Source organism: Danio rerio, chromosome 23, assembly GCF_049306965.1.
Source record: "Danio rerio strain Tuebingen ecotype United States chromosome 23, GRCz12tu, whole genome shotgun sequence".
Lineage (NCBI taxonomy): Eukaryota > Metazoa > Chordata > Actinopteri > Cypriniformes > Danionidae > Danio > Danio rerio.
Genome location: NC_133198.1, coordinates 4126148 through 4144162, shown reverse-complemented (window position 1 = coordinate 4144162; position 18015 = coordinate 4126148). Strand labels below are relative to the sequence as shown.

General features: G+C 41.5%; 1 protein-coding gene across 2 annotated transcripts; it reads left to right on the top strand.

Moving 5' to 3' along the window:
- The first annotated feature begins 329 nt into the window (after positions 1 to 329).
- Positions 330 to 7635, top strand: LOC108181461 (uncharacterized). 2 transcript variants are annotated; one of them, XR_012398885.1, is made up of 2 exons: positions 330 to 7122; positions 7577 to 7635. XR_012398885.1 is itself a non-coding variant. In XM_073939582.1 (2 exons), exon 2 carries the CDS (start codon positions 1117 to 1119, stop codon positions 6841 to 6843), a length of 5727 nt encoding a protein of 1908 aa, XP_073795683.1. In that variant the 5' UTR covers positions 330 to 454; positions 909 to 1116; the 3' UTR covers positions 6844 to 7635. The 2 variants fall into 2 exon arrangements, 1 of the variants encoding a protein (XP_073795683.1); XM_073939582.1 differs by having other exon boundaries at positions 330 to 454; positions 909 to 7635.
- The last annotated feature ends 10380 nt before the right edge of the window (positions 7636 to 18015 follow it).

Genomic DNA, 18015 nt, shown 5'->3' with positions numbered 1-18015 from the left:
ATTTGGGCTGAAAAAAATAACCCAATGTTTTTTAGAGTTTCTCTACAGAATGCAGACTCACTGGTATTATTCAAATGACAACTAAAAACCCATCTCTTCTATGGGTGACCTGAACCCCTGTTAACTTGTAGTGTATCTGGGTAACTTTTTATATTATCAAGTTGCGTCACTTCACTCCCATTCATGAATTCTCTAGCGGTGCATCATGGGATAGCATATCGTCGGCTGGCATTGTGCAAAAGGACCGCTGATGTCTACGTCCCGGATGACACCAACCAATCAGTGCACAATGCAACGCAGTATCATCGAGGTGGGCTGAGCTAAGAACTAGTTGAGAGCGACAGTGCACACGGGAGATAACGCTGGCGATAACACCTGCTATCGAACTCACTCGGCAAAAAGAGACCAAACAGTCACTACTGGTATACTGTGCTACAGTGTGCGTGTCTTAAAAGTAAGTGATCACTATTTATAAAGTTATTATTGACAGAAGATCAGCTGTTGTTCACGTACCACCTGTAGCAGCTTGTTAGCACAGTACTGCTTATATGACTAGCTTAAACTCGGGAATTACCAAGTGTTTAAGTACAAGTTGTAGTTATATGTTCATATGTACACACTTTAGTATGTCACTGGTGTATGTTTATAGTATATCACGTATGTGCGCGTTATGCGACGATAATTGGCTAACTGCGGTGATCATTCAAGTTGGACATGCCCAGACAAAGACCCTGCCATCATGCGGCATTCATGTGCTCTTGGCGCCCTCTTGTGGACACTCGGAGAATTGCGCCTTTATTATCTACTTTGCCATTATTTTCTTGCTATACTTGTTGTATGCTGCTCAGTTATTAATGTTTATTGTGAAACATCTGTATTGATTATTGTTTATTGTTTATTTGTTTCAGAAACCACACATATGTTCCATTGTATACCAAGTGCTTCAGTAAATGAAAATCACATCTAATACCCTGAGTGCCTCTCTTCAATTAAGTAACCATCTCACTCAGTTCTGACCGACTGCCTATTGTGTTTCACACCCAAATTTAATACATCCTCGAACCCCTCCATTTCAAGTGGTCCTTCGAGCCGGAGTGAGTGAATCACAGTAGAGAGATGATGTCGAATTCTGAGCCATATCCTCCTGTTGTCAGACCTAGACGACAAATAAGACAACCTGCATATCTAGCAGATTATGAAGTTCATGGATCAGGCTTTGTGAAGAGAGCTCCAGTATCTAATTGCCTGAGTGAATACGACAATGAAGCAGTCCCACCCATGTCAGCGAATGTATCACGATCATCTTCTCCGACGAGTCAGCCCTCATACACAGATGATCTAATACTCCAAGATGTATGGCCAGAGCCATCTGGATATGAATCGCCAGGGTATGATAAGCAACACTTTCAAGTCCAGCAGACCTCTGATATGAAGTCTATGTGCATGCAGATGAAGAGGGACAATGACGAGCTCCGTAGCTCCATTCTACCAGAAATCCTTTCAGCGCTTCAAGGGCTCAAGGCGGAGAATGCTACATTAAGACAGGAGATCCAGCAGCGTAGCCCCAGCATTCAGACACCAATACCAGCTCCCCGCACTCACTTGCCACCCTCAGTCATTAGTCATAGAAGCTTCAGAGCGCATAGTGGTGAAGTTTCTACTCCTCAACCAGCCCGTTATGAGCAGCTGACAGAGCAAATGGGAGATATGACTTTAACTTCTAGGATGTCACATGTAGTTGATGGTCATGGTGTACATTCTCAGAGGGCACACACATATTCAGCCCAGCCTTCAGGAACAGGACATTATGAAAATGTGCCCCTTGGTCCAAGATACCATTATCTTCAGACAGAAAGAGAATTCAGTCCAGCCTCACGCCCAGAGTTAGTGCCTAGGATGGAGAAGCTGCATACCCAAGAGCAGATTTATCGAGGCCCTAAGCCTACAATTCCCAGCTTGACAGCAGCTGACCCAAGACAGTTTTCCAGACTACGTACGGCACTGGAGAATATTCTGCCAGCAGATGCGAGTGAACGTTTTAAGTATCAGATTCTGACAGATCGTTTGGAGCTTGAAGAGGCTCTCCTGGTGGCAGACTCCTACTGTAATTCTGTGAGACCCTACACAGACACGATGCACGCTCTGGTTAAGATGTACGGTCAGCCCCACAAGCTCGTTCTGCAGAGTATCGTAGAAGTGCTGGAAAGTCCCAACCTTAAGTCAGGAGATGTTAAATCTTTTAAGCTCTTTGCTCTCCGAGTGCGATCATTAGTGAGTATGTTGGAACAATTGGGGCCAGAGGGAGTCGCCGAATTGGACTGTGGCTCACATGTGTCTCGTCTCCAGAGCAAGCTTCCCCATGAGCTGCAAATCAGTTTTAAGAGATATATCCATCCCTTAAGGATCACAGTCCCTACACTTCTACACTTTGCTGACTGGTTAGAATACGAGCTCCAAGTACAAGATGACACAGCCAAAGCAGTCATGTATGCCCCACCCTTACCTTTCAAGCGGAGAGAAGGTCGTCATGAACACAAGCCTTCAGGGAGATCAACAAATATTCTACTAGGTGCTGGAAAGCCCACTGCCCCCACTGAATGCCGAATACCTACGTTAGATTCCAAGCCCAGTTCTACTAAGTATAGAGAGAAGTCACACGCCTACTGTCCTTACTGTGACAACTCCAGCCACTTCCTCAATGGGTGTCTTAACTTCAAAGAGCTAACAAAGGAACAGAAAGAGGCATGGATTCGTAAGAATAATAGGTGCTGGCGGTGTGGACGTAATCATCATGCATCCAGATGCACATTAAAGGCTCTGTGTAAGACGTGCAACAGAAAACACCTGCTTGTATTGCATGATCTAAATGAGAGAGTTGTCAGTACTAGTGAAGAGACTGAACCTAAGGAGAACTCGTGCCTTGTGAATACCACAAAGGGCACCTTATATGCAGATCGTTCAGTTGGCAGCCGCAGAGTGCTCTTGAAGGTGAGTAAAGTAATCATTGCAAATGGAGATGCATCAATGGAGACTTTTGCTGTGTTAGATGATGGGTCAGAAAGGACCATTCTACTTCATGCTGCAGCTCAGCAGCTGAAACTCCAGGGCCAGCCAGAAGACCTCATACTGCGCACTGTAAGACAGGATCAGCAGGTGCTTCATGGGACAACAGTTTCCTTCACAGTCTCACCGGTGTCTCACCCCCACAAAAAGTACCACATTCAGCATGCATTTACAGCCGAAAGACTGAGCCTTGCTGAACACACTTATCCAGTGGCTTTCTTACAGAAGAAATATAGACATCTAGCTGGTCTCCCATTGCAACAGATGGATAAAGTGCAGCCTGTATTGTTGATTGGGTCAGATTACCCACATCTCCTCACGCCTGTTGAACCAGTACGTCTAGGCCCACCAGGGGGCCCAGCAGCAGTTAAAACCCGCTTGGGATGGACTCTTCAAGGCCCTACACAGGAGGTCCGTCGTGAGCTTAGCACACACCAGTGCTTCTTTACCTCTGTACTACCTAACACAGACCTGTTTGCTCACGTTGAGCGATTGTGGCAGATGGATGTGATACCCTATCGCAACAACAAGATAGTGACACGATCCAAGCTAGACAAGGAAGCAATCAGTCTGTTGCAAGAGAACACTGTGAGAGTAGAAGTACAGGGCACAATGCGGTATGCCACACCGCTCCTCCGAATGCAGAGTATGCCTTGTTTGAACATGCCCAAGGAAGCCGTTCTCCCTCAGCTTAGGAGTGTTGAGAGGAGGCTGCTAAAAAACCCAGAGCAAGCATCTGCCTACCAGGCTGAGATTACTAGATTGAAGGAAGCAGGCTATGTGGCTAAGCTAGAACCAAGAGAAGCGGATTGCTCTAAAGAGTCTTGGTACATCCCCCACCATATGGTGCAGCACAATAATAAGAATAGAGTCGTCTACAACTGCTCCTTTCAATTTGAAGGCCACAGCCTTAATGACTTTCTCCTGCCAGGCCCCACATTAAGCCCATCACTGTTGGCAGTGCTGCTTCGATTCCGAGAGCACCCTGTTGCTATAAGTAGCGACATTCGCGGTATGTTTCACCAAGTCAGGCTGCTCCCTGGTGACATGCCCTTGCTTCGATTTTTGTGGCGAGACTTAAAGCCTTATCTACCCCCTGATGTGTACCAGTGGCAGGTACTTCCCTTTGGCACCACTTGCAGTCCCTGCTGTGCCTCATATGCCCTGCAGACTCACGTTATAAATCACAGTCAGCCAGGAGATCGATTTAGAGAGGTAATTGAGAAATCATTCTATGTCGACAATTGCCTCCACAGTCTTCATTCTCCTAGAGAGGCTAAAGACCTTGTTGACGGACTTTGTGCTCTCCTAGCCAGTGGAGGATTTGAGCTTCGACAATGGGCTAGCAATTGTCCATCTGTGATTACTCACCTTCCTCCAGAATCCAGATCTAGTACCTGCGAACTGTGGCTCAGCCAAGACCAACAAGATGTCCATGAGTCCACGCTTGGACTGCAGTGGCATTGCCAAACTGATACACTGCGCTACAAACACAGAGCTAGGAGCTCTGCGCCAGTGACTATGCGCCACATATACAGAGTACTGGCAAGTCAATACGATCCTCTCGGATATATCATCCCATACACTACCCGGGCTAAAATATTAGTACAGCGTTTATGGGACAAGAAACGGGACTGGGACGACCCACACCTGCCAGAGGATCTACTCGCCTTATGGCATGAATGGGAGAAAGAACTGAGTGGACTAGAGGAGATATCCTTAGCCAGGTGCTACTCTCTGTCAGAAGTAGATCACGCATCTTGTAAATATGAGATCCACATCTTCTGTGATGCTTCAGAGCAGGCGTATGGGTCAGTGGCCTATCTGCGAATAGAGCACAAGGAGGGTGAAGTAGAAGTTGCCTTTGTTGCTGCCAGGTCCCGTGTTGCCCCCCGAAAGCAACAATCTATACCAAGACTAGAGTTGTGTGCTGCTTTAAGTGGAGCACAGCTATCCCAACTCCTGAACACTGAGCTTACAGTTCCTATCCACTCCACTACGCTCTGGTCTGACTCTACCACTGTGCTTATGTGGTTGACATCTAGCTCCTGCCGTTACAAGGTATTTGTGGGGACAAGAGTAGCTGAGATCCAAGAGATGACAGCATCCGCTGTCTGGCGCTATGTTCGATCATCAGACAACCCGGCCGATGACATCACTAGAGGCAAATCTCTCCAAAACCTCTCTAAAGACAACAGGTGGAGTCAAGGACCATCTTTCCTTAAGCTCCCTTCTGAGAGCTGGCCAGAACAGCCGCATTTAGCAGCAGAAGGGCCGAACTCTGAACTAAGACAGTCATCCTTCTCTGTTTTAGTAACCACTACTGCTCCCTCAGCTAAACTGCAGCACTTCAACACCCTGACAGAGTGCATGAATGCTTATGGACAGGAGCTTCATGGGGCGGCCTACACCTCCAGTGCTGAACTGCAAAAGGATGTTCAACGTGCAGTTCTCCGTCAAGCACAAGCCGAGTCCTTTCCAGAAGAGCTGAGACTATTGATGTCTGGAAAATCAGTATCATCGAAGAGCAGACTACTCACTCTTTCCCCAGAACTTGATGCTGCTACTGGACTTATTAGAGTAGGAGGCCGGCTACGGCATTGTGAGGTCTTGGAAGCAGATACTATACACCCAGTTGTCCTTGATCCTCGGCACCCAGTCACACTGTTAATCATAAGAGATTATGATGAGAGACTGCATCATCCAGGTACGGAGCGGTTGTTTGCAGAAATCAGAAGGACATACTGGATACTGAGAGGTCGTGAAGCCATCCGACGATACCAACACCAATGTACAGAGTGTAAGAAGTGGAGAGGACGCCCAGAGGTCCCATTGATGGCAGACTTACCCCTTACAAGACAAAGATACTTCCGTCCTGTCTTTTACTCGACTGGGATGGACTGTTTTGGCCCCTTCGTTATTAAGATTGGTCGACGTAATGAGAAGAGGTGGGGTATAGTCTTCAAGTGTATGACCACAAGGGCAGTCCATCTTGATCTTCTCTCTAGTATTGACTCTGACTCATTCTTGATGGCTCTAAGAAGGTTCATAGCCAGAAGAGGCAACCCCCATGAGTTACTGTGTGACCAAGGCACTAATTTTAAGGGAGGAGAACGTGAACTGAATGAGGCCTTTGCTGCTCTCCAAAGTGAGCTACAGAACTATCTCGCTGTTCAGCAAATTAAATTCATCTACAACCCACCAAGTGCCCCTCACTTTGGTGGATGCTGGGAGAGGGAGATCCGTTCGATCAAGGCAGCCCTTAAAGTGACAATTGGAGCCCAGACAGTTACTGAGGAAGTGTTAAGGACCGTCCTGATTGAGGTAGAAGGTATCCTCAACTCTAAGCCTTTAGGATATACCTCCTCTGACGTCGCTGATCTCGACCCAATTACCCCGTTCTGCTTCTTAATTGGTCGCAGGGATGCGTCACTTCCCCAAGTCGTCTATGAGGACTCAGAAATCCTAAGTCGACGGCGGTGGCGTCACAGCCAACTACTTGCAGAGCACTTCTGGAGGCACTTTCTGAAATACTACCTACCTGACCTTCAGGCACGGCAGAAGTGGAAAACCGAGAAGAGGACATTAGAAATTGGGGATGTAGTCATGATAGTTGATCCTCAACTCCCACGTGCACTTTGGCCAGTGGGCAGAATCACACAAGTGTTCCCTGGTGCAGATGGTCGAGTGCGGACTGCTAATGTGGAGGTTAAGGGCAAGACTTATACCCGTATTGTGGCTCGACTTATACAGCTTCCAGCTCTACCTGAGGACGAATAATGCATGTTATGGATCTTTTGTCAGATGAGCGAATTCAGTTCTGAATTCGGGGGCGGCTGTGCAAAAGGACCGCTGATGTCTACGTCCCGGATGACACCAACCAATCAGTGCACAATGCAACGCAGTATCATCGAGGTGGGCTGAGCTAAGAACTAGTTGAGAGCGACAGTGCACACGGGAGATAACGCTGGCGATAACACCTGCTATCGAACTCACTCGGCAAAAAGAGACCAAACAGTCACTACTGGTATACTGTGCTACAGTGTGCGTGTCTTAAAAGTAAGTGATCACTATTTATAAAGTTATTATTGACAGAAGATCAGCTGTTGTTCACGTACCACCTGTAGCAGCTTGTTAGCACAGTACTGCTTATATGACTAGCTTAAACTCGGGAATTACCAAGTGTTTAAGTACAAGTTGTAGTTATATGTTCATATGTACACACTTTAGTATGTCACTGGTGTATGTTTATAGTATATCACGTATGTGCGCGTTATGCGACGATAATTGGCTAACTGCGGTGATCATTCAAGTTGGACATGCCCAGACAAAGACCCTGCCATCATGCGGCATTCATGTGCTCTTGGCGCCCTCTTGTGGACACTCGGAGAATTGCGCCTTTATTATCTACTTTGCCATTATTTTCTTGCTATACTTGTTGTATGCTGCTCAGTTATTAATGTTTATTGTGAAACATCTGTATTGATTATTGTTTATTGTTTATTTGTTTCAGAAACCACACATATGTTCCATTGTATACCAAGTGCTTCAGTAAATGAAAATCACATCTAATACCCTGAGTGCCTCTCTTCAATTAAGTAACCATCTCACTCAGTTCTGACCGACTGCCTATTGTGTTTCACACCCAAATTTAATACATCCTCGAACCCCTCCATTTCAGGCATACTGTTTTTAGTGTACTAAATAGTATGAAAGTATGCAATTTTTGATGCAGCTCATGAGTCTAACTGATTTGAGTTTGAATCACTGACTCAGTTGAAGCAGCTCACTGGAACAGCTTAAAATATGGGTCGCACAAACCTATTAAATATCTTCAAAAGGCTTGGAATACTCCACAAAGGCCCATATTAATGACCTTTATGAAACATTTATAATGTTTTTACATCCTGGCTGTTGAAATCCTCAATTCTCCCATTCTCCAAAATCGCACGGGCAAATGCAGAACGACCAGTACAAATCCCACAAAAATTCACTGGTTTGGAACGGGATGGGAATGAGTAAATACTGACAGAGTTTTGGGGTGGAATCTTCTTTGAAGTTGACTGTAAATCTTCTGGATCTGTCTGCAGTTTTCAGTGCTGCCAGACCAGCTCAGTGGATCTCTTCTCTGACCGCTGATGATGCTCAACTCCACCAAACATACTGGATGTTTTCATGCTCTCAGCTAACTAAACCTGATATCTACTTTTCATCTCATGGCCAATCCCAAGCTCTGATATTATTCTACAATTGCTTAGCTCAGTAATAATCATCAATGTGGATTAATTCCAACAAGAAGTGAGGCCAAGTGTAAAAGGCAAGTTTACACTCATGGCACATTTCACTCACAATGGTAATTCAAAGTGCTTTACGGAAACGAGAATAAAACAAGAAAATAAAAATAATTTAAAAGATTACAATGTGTTAAAACTGGTTTAAAGGAATGTAAAAGAAAAGAAAGACATAATAGTGCGATCTTTCAGACATGGCACAGTGCTCATTCAGTAAAGGCACAGCTAAACAGAAGTGTTTTCAGTCCTGATTTGAACGTGTCCAATGTTGGAGCACATCTGATCATTTATGGAAGCTGATTCCAGCAGCAAGGGCGCTGTTAGCAGCTGAATGCCGATTCACACTGCTTGCAATGAACTTTTTGAATTTCTAGTTATATGATCCTAAAGATCTGAGTGATCTATTAGGTTTGTATTCAGTGAGCATATCTGTAATGTATTGAGGTCCTAGGTCATTTAGTAATTTATAGACAAGTAGTATTATAGACAAGTAGTATCACTTTAAAATCTATTTTGAATCACACCTGAAACTTGCCTACAGCACCTATTAAATGTTGCTCTTATAGTTGTGTAAATTGCTTCCTTGTCCTCATTTGTAAGTCGCTTTGGATAAAAGCGTCGGCTAAATGACTAAATGTAAATGTAACTGGGAGCCTTTGTAAAGACCTGAGAACAGGTGTTACGTGCTGTGAATTTCTGGTTCAGGTCTAAATCCTGGCAACACCGTTCTGGATGAGCTGCAACTGTCTGACTGTCCTTTTGGGAAGGCCTGTGAGGAGGGAGTTACAGTAATCCACCCTGCTGCTGATAAAAGCATGAACAAGTTTCTTTAAGACTTCATTGGAAACGAAGCAACTAATTCTTTCAATGCTTCTGGATGATAGTATCAATATTTTTAAGATGAAATACTATCGTAAAACCCTTACTCCTAGAGCAAGGGTTCTCAACTTTTTTCACTTCAGGGCCCAATTCTTTTTTTCTGATCAATTTTTGAAGGCTCACCTGCTCATATATATATATATATATATATATATATATATATATATATATATATATATATATATATATATATATATATACACATACATACATGCACACACAGTTGCAATCAGAATTATTAAACCTTCTGCATTATTAGCCCCCCCCCCCTTTTTTGTTTATTTATTTTTTCCCAATTTCTGTTTAACGGAGAGAAGATTTCTTCAAGATTTCTAAACATAATAGTTTTAGTAACTCATTTCTAATAGCTGATTATTTTATCTTTGTCATGATGACATTTGACTAGATGTTTTTTAAGACACTTCTATACAGTTTATAGTGACATTTAAAGGCTTTACTAGTTTAGTTAGGTTAACTGGGCAGATTATGGTAATTGGGCAAGTTATTGTATAATGATGGTTTGTTCTGTAGACAATCCAAAAAATATACAGCTTAAAGGGGCTAATAAGTTTGACCCTAAAATGTCTTTTAAAATAATCAATACTGCTTTTATTCTAGCCGAAATAAAACAAATAAGAATAAAAATATTACAACAAGTAAAATATTAAACAGGTAAAGAGTGAGTTAATGATGACAGAACTTTCAGTTGTGGGTAAACTAACTTTATATATATATATATATATATATATATATATATATATATATATATATATATATATATATATATATATATATATATATATATAAACTAATGGACACATTCAATTATGCAGATTTAGTATGAAATAGCACATGTAAAATGCAGTTGTTAATGTGGGCTACTCTAAACCTACAAAATATTAATCAAGTGCTAAAACTGACGATTTAATCTGCCCTTCTGACACCTCCACACTGATGCATCATGGGAGTTTTGTCTTGTATGAGTCTTTGGGGAAGCGTTTAAAGCTCAATGCTCTTTTCCTGACAGCTCTGTTTTTCCAATCTGACCTCATAAATTTCTCTTATCCTAATCTGAGCGGCGTAAGGCTTTTCAAGCAGGCAGTAACTAAATAAAGCCTTTTTAAAACAAAAAAAAAATGACAAGGTGTTGACAGACATGTTTGTCGCTGCCAGAGCTGAGACAATGAACTATTCATAAAGACCAGATAAAAAGAGGAATCAAAGGAAGACCTTAATCTGGAAGACCATCAGCCCGCTGTCGATATTAACCTGATTTATTAAAGAATATCTTTCTGGTGGAATGACATTTTGCTGGAATGGATTTACTGCATATGTGCAGTCCGGTGAAAAGTGAGTCCCATGATGCCTTGTAGAAGAACATGTTTGATTTCTGATGGTAGTTTTTGGTTGTTAAGCGTTTTGGTTTTTGCATTGAAAGTGACTTGCAGTTCACTAATTGAAGCATGGTCATGTGGCGATGATGAAAAAATCATATTAGCCAATGTGCGTCATGAGCTCACATGATCATATCTGTTTAATGGCTGTAATTCAGTTTTATCCTAATTTACTAACCAGCCAGTGAGCATATGCTTTATCATTCATACTTTTATCCTGCATGTAGAGAGTTTCCCCATAGTAGCCCTGTGGGCAGCAGTGTTGCTACATAACAAGAGGGTCCCAAGATTAAGTCCTGAGTGTTTACATTCAATATTTGAATTTACATTCATGTACAGTGTTTAGTAATTGATTTGATCCAATGTGACATTACAAAAGCAATTTGTCACTTATTTGTCAACTAGCAAAATTTGTAATTAGCAGGTTTTCTTGACAAATACATAGCGAGTTTGTAGGACTCAACTAATGTGATGGACTAAACAGTTCCTTCAACATAAATAACAGCCTGATCTCACGAGGAAACTTACGTATTTTACGTTTTGTCAGTTTAGTGGCTAATTCGTACGAGTTCAATTGTTACAATAAGTTACGAATTGCTGTGAGATTGCGTTGAAAATAACCATAGGTTGTTTCACACTTTCCTAAAATACAACATATAAGAGCATTAACTAAAATAGTGCTCTAGACCAGGGGTTCTCAACCTTTTCCACTCCGGGGCCCACTTCTTTCTCCGATCAATTTTTGAAGGCCTACCTGTCTGATATTTTCTCTAAAATGTTTGTATGAAATACTCATTTAAACCTTATACATATATATACACACACATATATACATACACACACAAACACACACACATATATATATAGAATATATAGAAGTTTTTACGCAGCGGATGCCCTTCCAGCCGCAACCCATCTCTGGGAAACATCCACACACACATTCACACACACTACGGACAATTTAGCCTACCCAATTCACCTGTACCGCATATCCCATGTGAAGGCAGGGAGAACATGCAAACTCCACACAGAAACGCCAACTGAGCCGAGGTTCGAACCAGCGACCTTCTTGCTGTGAGGCGATAGTACTACCTACTGCGTCACTGCCTCGCCCGCCTTCTATTATTTTCTATTATATATATATATAAATTTATTTAAATTTAATAATAAAACTAAAACAATATATTAATATTTAAAAACATTTAAAGAGAAGCACATGTCAAAACGGATATTGCAAAAGACCAGCTTCTGCTTTAAACTGAACTGAATGAAAATCTACAATTAAGTATCCACAGTACTATTCAAAAATATACAGACAATTGTAAAATACAGTAAAAAAACACCAAAATGAGCAGTATTGAAATACAGTAGAGTAGTAGGCCCAGTCAAGCAGCTACAACTCTGCACAGTAAAAAAAATCATGGCAGATTACCTCAGAAATATAGGCTATGTTTCATATATAGCATATTACATACATCATTTTTGGTAAACTTTGAAATGTGGGAAGCATGTACAAGACATATCTCATTCCTCCGCGTACCACTAGAAGGAAGCCTGCGTACCACTAGTGGTACACGTACCACAGTTTGAGAACCACTGGTCTAGGCAATGGGGGTTGGAGAGCGCTGGACGTCCATTGTTAAGAAGCTGCAGGTGTGAGTAGGTCACCAGTAGATGTACAGGCTGCGGACCGAGTCCTATCTGTGGTTCGAGTATCTTCCATTGGAGCATCTTCCTTTTGAACTTGGATTCAGGAAACTCCACTGAAGACATCCATTACTTATTTTTTTCCATAATTCCATTTGTTAAGCAAAAAGATTTGTTTCAAAACTATTTTAAAATTAGTTATAATTTCCAGCAAAATAATGAATGAACAATAACAACAAAGAGGTCATGCATATGTCTCTAAAACCTGATAGGTGGACAAGTCTAAATGAAAAAATTATAAGAAAAAATATAAACATGCATATAATAAACACTACTGCTAATAATAGCATTAAACAAATGTAACTTGTCATGAATAAACTGAATATGACAGAGCTGGCGTGCCTGGTGCCTCATTGTGCCCTCTATACGATTGGGCCGGTAAGAGTCCATGATGTGGTCTCAGACTTCAAGATTACTACATTCACTGAGCATTTACCCAATGAGGTGTATCACAGGGAGCAGATGTCCTATCAAATAATATGACCAATAATAGTTTTAAGAGGGTCACTGAAGTCAGTTAGAGGGAAATGGGGTGCTTTGAGTTCATTATTATGGCCTGCAGGAACAATGAATGAGCTTTTGAAGCACTTTAAATCAGCGCAGAGCTCCAGAGACTGACTGGAAACGTCTGTGATCCCAGTGCTTGAGGGAGTATGGGATTTCACAGTCTGAGCCGGACGCTTTGCTGTTTCTCAGACACCCGAACAGTGTGTTGTAGGTCTGTTCGGGAGGATTTAAGGACTGTGATCCTGGAAAGAGCAGTGAATGTCAGTAAATGGGATCGGTTGATGGTGGTTGTTGAGTCTTATCCACTGACTGTGAAAGGTCCAACTCGAAGCTGAAGGTATTGGTCAGCTGTTTTATGTATGTTATGTTATGTCATACCAGCTAATATTTATATGTGAGGAATGGGGGAGGGAGTGATGGTGGGGGACTGGGAGGATATGTTTATTTTCTCATCAAATCTTCTGATCAATCAAATGCACTCTAGTGTATTATACAACAAAGGCTCATTCTGAAAACCTACCCCTATATACATTTCTGGAGATTGTGTATTGTATAGCCAGAGGAAAGTATGGCTGCATTCAATCATTCTTTCATTTTCTACTACTTTTCCTGGGCCTGGTCGCAGGAGAGGACCCCAGAGCTTCTTCTCCAAAGACACTTCCTCCAGCTTCTCCGGGAAAACCCTGAAGCATTCCCAGGTCAGCCGAGAGACATAGTCCCTCCAGCACGTCATAGGTCTTCCCCGAGGCCTCCACCCAGTGGGACATACCTGGAACACCTCTCTAGGTAGGTGTCCAGGAGGTATCCTAAACAGATGCCTGAGCCACCTCAGCTGACATCTCTTGATGTGGAGGAGCAGCGACTCTGCTCCGAGCTACTCCTGAGTGATAGAGCTCCTCACCCTATTATTTTGTCTTTAAAACGAAAGCTAAGGGGCGGTATGACACTGTTCCTTTTAGTGCTTACCAGCTGACCACTTACCTCTGTGTGGCCGGCTTTTCCGTTGATACCAGTTTGTCCAGTTAGCTCACCGCATACGTCGAAGTTTTCCAGACGCAGAGCAGAGTTAACCGTGGCGACAGGGTTTGAGTCTGGCGAAGGATGGTTCAAGAAATCAGGTAAGACAAAAAGAAAAGCCAAAAAATAAAACAAACAAGTAAATAACAGGGTAAGAATGTGGTAAAATCTGCGGCCGCAATCTGCGGATTATTTTTTTCTGGATTGCTTTTTAAAACACTGTTGGTTGGGTTTAGAGAAGTGGGTGGCTGCTGGTCAATAAGTGCTATTGAAAACACTATCGATTGGGTTTAGGGAAGGGGCTGGGTGTGTGTATTGGTCAGGCAGTCAGTTGACAGTAGCCTCTGGTGGATTAACATGAGAATAGCAAGTGTGAATGGCATTTGCAAAAGAAATTTAAGATGTGAAAAAGCATACACAGCGGCCTCTGGCGAATTCGCAAAAATAAAAATGGCAAAAAAACGTAGCTCCTAGTGTCAGGATTCTGCCACTTCACTCTTGTTAATTCTTGTTTTGGCGACAGAGTCCAGGCACTGGTCCTGTCCTGTCTTGTATATTGTGCCTGGCTCGAGTTTTCTCAGGTTGAGCTCCCATTTTTTTCATCATTGTCTGTCTTTGTCATTGTATGAGCACCATCCTGGTTGCGCTCGAGCCGTGCGCATTCGAGCTTGATGCAGGTAAGTGAGGTCTGGATGCACGCTCATGTCCCGGAGACTGTTTATTTTGTTTGCGGCGTGATGTTTCTTTCTCAGCGTCTCGGGCTAGTTGGTTTCGAATGCCGCTGAGAGTAAAAATTCACGTTGTGTATGTGAAAGCATGGTAAGTATCTTTATATGTCGTGTGCTCGTGTCTTGCGATCTGTTGTTTTTGTATCGTGCATCACGTGGTTTCATGTTTACATTGTAACCAAGTGTTTTAGGGTGTACTCACAAGCGTAAGCAGGCATGTCCCCCTTCCCCATCTCCCCCGACGGCCCGCACTTACATTACATTCAGGCCTGGGCACGCTCATGTCATCGATGATGCGGTCTTCAGTAAGCGATTTCGCTCAGCACATGACGTTTAAGTTGTTTGATATGCAGTGACACACAGTCAAATATTTCGCCAAACAGATCAGCGACTTTTGACGCTCATAAACAATCATAAAGTCCTCGTGCTGCAGGAATTAGGTTTTCTGAAGGTGCAGCTGTCGTGCAGTAAGGGGTTTTCGTCTTTAATAATCTACGAAAGTTTGCGTTCATTGAACAGAAGAATGACCAATAAACACATATAAAACAATCCCTAAAAATCATGTTTCGCTTTCAGTTTCGGGCTCAGGCGCCTTTGCACTCACACACAAGCGTACCGCGCCAAAGCCCAAGTGAACCATGCTCTGGCTTACCTCTTCCAACCAGGCCAGGGTCGGCCAAATGAACCGCGCCTGAGTCCGATTCAGAGCACTCCTTAAACGATCCAGGAAACAGGCCTGGGCACGGTTCGTATAGCATAGTGTGAGTGCACTCTTAGTGTTCAGTTTCATGTTAGCACACGGTCAATGAGTTCTCTCATTGGCTGGGTGTTCTAGTCCTGTTTGTATTTGAGCACAAGACTTGTGTTTTTGTACCATGTGTTCTTTTGTCTTGCATCTTGTCCCACCCACCTTATTATTCTGTTTGTAATTTTTATTTTCACCTGTCCGCTTGTTTGTTTATTGATTTGTCTTTCTTATTTATTCTCATAGTGTGCTCTGTCCTTTGCTGGTCCATCGTCATTAATTTAGTGTCCATGTGTCTTTATTGAGGACGCCATGAAATTTTGGTCCTGTCTAGAATTCCTAAGTCTGTATTTTGCCATGTTAACCCCCACAGTGGATATATATATATATATATATATATATATATATATATATATATATATATATATATATATATATATATATATATATAAAGTTATTTTGTTTTCCTTTTAATAAATAATTTTCATTTGCTGCAATTGGGTCCTTGCCTCATCTCCTTCAACTCCCAACCCTGACACTGGGACATATTTGGCGCTCTTTAGAAATGTATATAGGGGTATGTTATCAGAATGAGCCAGGGTTGGTGTTATACATCCATGCTGAAATATGTCATTTATTCTCATGTCAAATGTTTAAACCGAGGGAACTACTAGCTAAACAAAAAAACTAAATCATGCTTTGTGCATTATTTATTGCCCCCAAAAGGATTTGATCTCTTGGTTACATTAACCATTACATTAAGATTTCAAAAAAGAGAAGGTAAATTCTGATCTACACTAGTAGTAAGACTTTTTTTGTAAAGAAATACTCAAATAATCAGACATCCAAAATATTATTCTTTTTTAACTTGTCACCACATGCTTGAGCATGAGAGTCTCACCCCTGAACAGTGTAAAAATGTATGAAACAGCATTGGACTACCCCTTTAAGATGACTGCGGCTGTGTTGTGGTCATCAGATAATGAGCACCGCTCCAAACGCAGAAGCAGATGCTCAGAGTTTGATTGAAGATTTCCAAAACAAATCAGTGGATTAATTTGCATGGATTCATTATTCATCTAAAGAATAACAATGTGCTCCAGCAAAATAAACAGTGTACATTTTGATTTTACACAGACTTTACATTATCATCCTGTGAACAGTGGTGTAGTCCTAGAAAAAAAGCTGGTGTACTATTACACCCGACACAAATTTTAAATGAAAGTAGTCAAAGAAACGACGAAAGTCAATGTTTCTTCGATTCATTGGAGATTTTATATATATATATATATATATATATTTTTTTTTTAACATCAGTTACCTGTATTTAAGTTAACTCAAAAGGGCCTGTGCATACATGGAAAGACAGCTTTTTAGCTTACTTTCTTTGCTGGCTTATTACTTTACATTTTATAAGTTCCTTTAAACATCAATCAGCAATTATTTTTAATTGTCACATTCGTGCATGCTTGTTTTAAACCAAACTATTAGGAGTCTGTCTTCTGTTGTCGCTATCATATACTAGTAGTTACCCTTTTAAATCACACATTGTTAGGCGATTTATGAGAAGTCTTTGCCTAATTGTTTAAGTGTTATATACTGCATAGTGTCGTTCACTAGCGGCACAATTAAGACAAATGTGAAATACTGTTTTACAGGGGCGATTTTAGGATTTTAATTTTAGTGTGGATCAGGATCAGATCCTTTTAGGAGAAAAAAAAAATGTGTCATATAAATATTTAAATAAGAATTGTAAGAGATAGGCACATCTTAACAAATTAAGTTGTGAGTTAAAAAAAACCCTGTTTGGTATACAGTTAAAGGGGATGCAAATGCAAGTAAATTAGGGAAGCTTAATCAGAAAAACAAGTGAGTATACTGAGGGTATACTCAATTATTGATCCTCAGAAGTGGTAATACCCAAACAGCTCAAGGAAAAAAGCATCAATCAGGCAAATAAGATAACTGGTCACAAACAGCATTCATTGCAGATTTTATTTGACTCTTTTATGGAAAAAAGAGCAGTTGTGATTTTTAAAGATAATACACATCCCCTTCACTCAGCATTTGAATTGCTACCATCAGGACGCAGGTTTAGAATTCCTAAAGCACGAAGAAATGCCTATAAAAAGTCATTTATCCCAAAGGCAATTGTTGTTCTAAACCGGATCAATGTTTGTAGTGAATGAGGTGGTTACCAAGTATGATTTGCAGTATTGTGTATGGGGCTAATTTGGTTTTTAAACTTTTAACTTATGTTGTTGTGTTGATAAGTGTTATTGTGTCGTTGTTGTATGTTTGTAACTTTTGTCCTAAATCCAGTGTTGAAGAAAAATTTCCTTTCTGTGTCAAGCAGAGTGGACAATAAAGTTTAAACTAAACTAAACTAAAAAAAATACTGAGTATACGTGCGTATAGCAAGGACTACACCACTGCCTGTGAACTATCAAGATTTCCATTAGGGATTTTATTTTTAGAATTTTTACCTTTTTGGGGACTAATTAATTTAATATTTAACATAAAGATTTACCGGCTTACACTGTCCCTTCACAATTGTGCATCTTCTTAGGCTGGAGGATGTTGTAGAAAGCCAAAATAAAGCAAACAGGAGTTGATGTGCCAAACTGTCTGTCACACAGATGGGAAGGGTTTAGCTTTAAGCAGATCTCATGTCACTGCAATGC